The sequence below is a fragment of the Athalia rosae genome, chromosome 3 (assembly GCF_917208135.1).
Source record: "Athalia rosae chromosome 3, iyAthRosa1.1, whole genome shotgun sequence".
NCBI classification, from domain to species: Eukaryota; Metazoa; Arthropoda; class Insecta; order Hymenoptera; family Athaliidae; genus Athalia; species Athalia rosae.
Window position 1 is genome coordinate 20,167,914 of NC_064028.1, and position 6,000 is coordinate 20,173,913.

Here is a 6,000-nt window from a genome sequence, read left to right on the forward strand (position 1 = left end):
AACCTAACAAAACGAGACAAGGGGGTGCCGGTGCAATTTCTCCGGTAGTCAGCCGCAGACGTGGACTTAGACCTAACTTAGATTACGCCAGAACTGAACTACGAAATTGTCGTCTAATCCTAATTTACGAGTCGACTACAAATCATATCGTTCACCTAACAACCTCCACCTCCTTACCCTATTTCTAAGATAAATTATTACAGATCCACCGAAGACGCCGTTGTATTATTACGTCATCGTGGACCAGCGGAAAAATATATACACCGACAAACAGAATGACCTGACCCATATTTTCGAGTTTTTTTTTGGAAATATCCTTCACCCCGTTGGTGAAACGTTCGAAAAGAATTTCGAGTCACGTTTTCACGCTAGACGCACGAGCCTGCGAATTATATTCTATGATTCACTCGGGATCCACGTCTACGTGGTACACCCGTGAAGTTTCCCATTGGATATAAACGTTACTCAATGGGGATTATTATCGTGGTGTATTACAGCTGGTAGCCCATCTTCCTTAGCCCAACGTTGTATGTTATAGTTTGATAAACTAGAAGCTCTCCCGATCGCTTTCTCTCGGACAACGATGTGTATATATTATAAATATACCACCCTCGATCACCCCTCCAGTCACCGTCGAATTAATTATTGCCAAACTTTCAGATTCGCTTTAATCCTTATCGGGCAACATCGGGTGAACTACCCCAACATTTGCGTCCGATAAATTAGAAAATCAACGAAATTCCCACCGATAAATCACGGGAGAATTTTTGCGACTCGGGTATACGGTCGGGATGTAACGTTACTTTGTTTGTTTTTTTTTTTTTTTTCTTATTTTCTCTGTCCCCGCTAATTTATTCGACGATCATTTTTCTTCGGTGGACTTTGGAAGAAGTGAAATGGAAGGAAAGACAAAAAATGAACGGGTTTCTACCCGGCTGGCCAGTTGCAGGGGCGCGCGCGATCCTCTCGAACGAAGGTTCCGGAGGTCCTTGCGACGCTAGACCGACGACTACCGAACGAATCCTGGGAATGCAGTTTTCCGTGTACCGTTCGCTCCGTTAGGAGATTCGTATATATATATATATGTACATTCGGAAAATACTACCGCCGGAGGTTTGCAGGTTTGGAAAGGCGAGGAGGGTTTGGACGGTCGCCAGAAGGCCAACTATTCCATATAGTACACGAAACGAATCCAACGCGCGGCGGACCGCGGAAGGGAAATACGACGGGGAACGGGCGAGAAGAAAGAAACAAGAGGGAGAAAAAAAAAAGCGAAGGAGAAAACAGGGGATGGAACGGCGGCGGGGGGGGGGGGGAAACGAAAGAGACAAGCCACGTGAAATATTTGTCAATTGTCCCCGCACCGAACCGCGGTATATCCAAGTTTTCGACTTTGCGAAGAAAGAGAGAGAGAGAGAAAATAAAATTAAAAAAAAAAAACACAACTTGTACACAGAGAGACGCGAGGAATATTACGGTGAAATGGAAGAAAGTGGTAAAGAGAGTTGAGAGTGTGTCCGCGCACACGGGTACAAAAAAGGAGAAAATCAAACGGAAAGAACGGGAGAAACGTGAGATTTTTAAAATACGGAATTTTTACGGTTGCAAAACGTGATCCAACGTGGGAATAATATTTACGAAAAATAACACATTATTTCAAAAGGTGTCCGTCGCCACCCGAAATCGAATAACGTGTCGGAGCTAGAGAAAATCAATAATTGGATGAGGTGATGGGAAAAAACCAAAAAAAAAAAAAAAAAGAATCGAAAAGAAAAATGGATTTCTAATAAGAAGCTGCGCGCAAGAGATAATCAGTCTGCACCTCAGACTATTATACCCATTATATTAACCGCCGGCGCACCAGCAAAAGAACATCAATAACCAATTTCGTAAAACCAATATCGCGAAAATTAGTTTCCTATATATCGTTTTAACTAACCCCATATACCTTTAGCTGGTAACACCTCCGCGTTTCTCTCGTACAAAGAGACCCGGCAGCTAGTGTTCCTCTTCCAGCAAGTTTTTTTTTTTTTTCATTCATTTGTCTAGTTTGGTTATTTTTTTTTTTTTTTTTTACTTTTTAATTTCTTTTTAAATAAATTCCGCTGCAGGTAATAAAATGAAAAGTAACGTTGCGCGATATAACCCGTGCGTCTCTAACGTGTGTGTATATACATCTATATATTATATTAATGATAATGAGAATTATAAGCACGTTGAGCACAGAACGTTTTATTATGAAAACTTGAATATATTTTCCGCGCTGATGTTTCTAGTGGATGAATAATTAATTTTCATATTAGAGCGGAACACCGTGCAAAAGAGATCGTTGATGGTTGCACGGTTTTTCACTTTTTTCACTTCAAACGTTCAACTTTAATTTTTATCTCTACTTTCACTCGCATCGCCCGATCTCGTGACTCAGAAAATATCAAGTTGGTCCAAACGCGGAAATATCGAGAAAAAAGAAAGCAATTTCAATCGGATTGATTGAGTTTTACTCAGAGAATGGTATTTCGAAGCGCTCCGGCGTAACTCTTACGGTGTTTTATGGTTGATACACAAAGTACATAGGCACGGGTAGGGCTTATATATATGTGAACATCGAATGGATGGATGGTTTTAGAAGGTTGGCAAGGGCGTGTATTAATAAGCATATACATCGGACTACACAAGCTGCAGTGTAGCTTTGCGATAAAAGTGATGTATATCCCAATCCCTGTATACCAGGGTAGTGCTTTCTTGACATTTCGTACTTTACTTCCTAGGAGAGGGTTTATTCATCTCGCGTGGCGAAACAGTCTTGAAACAAAAATTTAAAATCACCCCTAACGGAGCGGTGGGACAAGGGGGGAGAAGGGGGGAGGGGGGAGAAGGTGAAATAATGTCAGACGTAAAAAATCATCCCCTAACTTATTTTCGCATTTGGATCGCGAGGAATTTTTCAAAGAGATAAATTCGCTCGCGGGTAACTACCTCATATTCTTATCTTTCGCTACCTATTCGAGAGAATCTATAAACCAAGTAAGGTTGACTAATATTCCAGACTAGGTGCAGTAGACTGTGACCGATATACGAAACGTGCGCACTTTCAAATAATGGTATATATGTACATACATACATACTGCGAGCTCCCTTACGGCGTTACATAAGGAATTAAATTACCCTTTATTTTCGCTCATAGGCGAGTGTTCCACCCGCTTTATTTCAACTAGAAAAATAGAAGGAGTGAAATAATTTTCTTCGATTATTTTTTTCTCGAAGTCGATTCGAGATATTTTCGGACTACATCTTTTCTATCGTATGTAATTTAATTACGGCGACGATGCGAAATTTATCTGACGATATCGAATAACGATCGCGATGAATTTTTTGAAAAAATATCGCCCGATCAAAGGCGTCGGGCGGATCATTATTTTATCCAGATTTGAATCGTGTTCGCAGCCGAATCGACCCGTTCAGAAACTGGTCAGCGCGGACGTTTTCGATCCTTGTCCCTCGGCAGGACCTTACAACAGTCCAAAACCAGTGGCGGTCAGAATCTGCACGCGAAAGGACGTCGAGAGGACTCTTCCGCCCGAGGTATTTTGAATGATAATTTTTTTTGTTTAAATTCTCCCCCAAAAAATGTCACCCTCTTATATCTTAGGTTAGCCACTGTCCCCGAAATTTGACGCCGAATACAGTTGCGAAAAAAATGAGCAGGTTGTTAAAAAACCTGTTCAAGGGCGCGATAGCGACTGGTTTAGTTTACTGGACTTCCAGCGAAGGTTTTTGGGGCGACGGAAGAGACGCGGAAGATCTTTACGGACGAATCATCGCCACCGTCGCACCCGCTTTCGAAAAGGTCGTCGATTTGAGAAAGGTGAAAATCACCACCAATGATTGGCATGGTTTTTTTTAATTCCCTTCTCTTCCCGTCAAACGAAGAATTTTTTTTTTTTTTTACCAGGCAAAAGAACTTCCGCATTTGGAAGATGTGAAATACAAATTACTCGACGGTTACAACAGAACGGTGTTTGGTCTCCTCAGTTTCGTGGTCAGTCTACCGATTATCTTGGGGGAAAAGATTTCGGGTATTTTCGGAAATGAAGAAATTTCGAATGATCCAGAAGTGGACGAAGATAAAGAAAAAATCAAAAGATAAGAGATCGATAAAAATTAATCGATTAATTATAACTGTTTGATGTTTGTTTGTATGTATAAAATTTTGATGAAGTATGCGAATAAATTATACAAATGTATAAGTGTTTGTATCTATGTATACTATTCGTATACGTAGACGTCCATAGAAATGAATATGAATTGCAATAGTAGGGAACGTGGGCGAGTAATTTAATTTCAAAACTCGAAGGCTGTTCAACTTTAACCCCCATTAATAGAAACTAATTTATTCAAAGTTGTTCAACGACAATTAAGCCGCCTATAGTTAGACCGATATGCACGTACACGTACACCAGTACACCCAAATATATACCTATACGCGTGAAATAATATTACATTTACATGAATCCATGAAGCTGCAGCAGCAGCAGCATTTCGACGAATCAAGTGCACGGTATATATTCGAAAATATAGATACCTGCTGCACACCGTTTCAATGTAATTAAAAAGTAATCAGCACTCTGAAAGCTAGTTTTCTAAATTAACGGGAACAATCCGAACGAATTTTTATCCACATTATACCTACGCTAATACACGCATTTGCAGAATTTCACCGCGATTACTTCTAATGAAAGAAAAAATTAAATAAAACATACCGACCGAGGAAATAAACGCTCGGACCGAACCACCGTTGAGATTCGATTCGTCGGCGGTGGATGTATCGTCAATTTTCGGGGCGAATTATTTATTTATTTATTTTTTTCACGAGGGAATTAAATCATAGAACTCGCGGTAGATACGGATGGCATAAATTCAACGATGAGTCTCATTCACGCGCAAAATAATTTAACGGATGAAAACCCAATAAACCCGCTATAAGCGCTCGCTACCGGCATCCATTATCTTAAAACAAATTTGGACTTCATTCCGCGAGTCCCGTCCCTGCGTAACAACAATTATAACGTTATACCTCTAGTAGAGCAGGTGCGGCTGTAAATTAGCTAGGTATTTAAACGATGTCGTCGCAGTTGCAATACCAGCGGGGCAACGTGTATAGGTAACAGCATCCATTACCGCAGTTCCCTTAATTTATTGAGAATAGAACGTACATCGATTTCTCATCGATCTTTTTACCTAACCCTCGACTATTCTCAGGCCGTTAATGCGTCGCCTCGGCATAACGAACGCGAGAATGTCACGCCGGAAGTGATATTAATTTTGTTGGAGGAAAAGTGTTTAAGAAATTATGTTCCACGAAGTAGTGACCTCCAGAGGTCAAAATTTAGTGCTCGCGGAATGTAAAATAAAAAAGAAGAAAGGGCAATAGAATTCATACATACAGAGGAGTTTGAGAGGGGGGAGGGGGGGGTTCGGGGGGGTTCGGGGGGATTAGGATTCCGTGGAAGTTTCATTCATTTTTTGCAACTCGGGGCATGAGGGCCCTCAAGGGAAACCCGAAGGCTGCATCTTAAGTAATCTTTATGATACCCGCGTCTTCTTTCACGTCCGACCTGATCCCAACCACCGACCTTAACAGTTGCCGTATACAGCCTTTATGTACTACGTATACGTACGTGTAGTACGTAGATATGCTTGAGGAGTAAGCAGATTCTTTTCCCACCCGAAGACCCCATGAATTTTTAAATTCGCGACGACTCCAGATTTTCGCAAATTTCAAATACGTAAATAATTGCATCTCTGGTGTTCAGGAGTGGAAAAAAAGATATTCACAAGTAGCTCGAATGCAACTTGATTGTTTTCCTCTTTCTACTCAAAGGAGTACGAATATCGAAGTTCTTCAAGTGCAAAACTCCCACCTTGGATATCCCGGAATGGTCCCTGAGGTCCTGATTACGTAGGGTAATACAGATAATATACAAGCTACCCGATACGTGT

The 6,000-nt window shown here is 41.0% G+C and overlaps 1 protein-coding gene across 1 annotated transcript; it reads left to right on the top strand.

Annotated features, from left to right (window-relative positions):
* Nucleotides 1-3,315: 3,315 nt before the first annotated feature.
* On the top strand, nucleotides 3,316-5,406 carry LOC105687223. The gene is made up of 4 exons (XM_025745994.2): nucleotides 3,316-3,582; nucleotides 3,650-3,865; nucleotides 3,953-4,039; nucleotides 5,260-5,406. Exons 1-4 carry the CDS (start codon nucleotides 3,364-3,366, stop codon nucleotides 5,404-5,406), a joined length of 669 nt encoding a protein of 222 aa, XP_025601779.2. The 5' UTR covers nucleotides 3,316-3,363.
* Nucleotides 5,407-6,000: the final 594 nt, after the last annotated feature.

Bases quoted from the DNA above. Each gene is read 5' to 3' on its own strand.
- LOC105687223 (XM_025745994.2), top strand. From the start codon at position 3,364: ATGAATTTTTTGAAAAAATATCGCCCGATCAAAGGCGTCGGGCGGATC. The intron at 3,583-3,649 runs GTATTTTGAATG...CTTATATCTTAG, and splicing joins AGAGGACTCTTCCGCCCGAG to GTTAGCCACTGTCCCCGAAA. The intron at 3,866-3,952 runs GTGAAAATCACC...TTTTTTTACCAG, and splicing joins AGGTCGTCGATTTGAGAAAG to GCAAAAGAACTTCCGCATTT.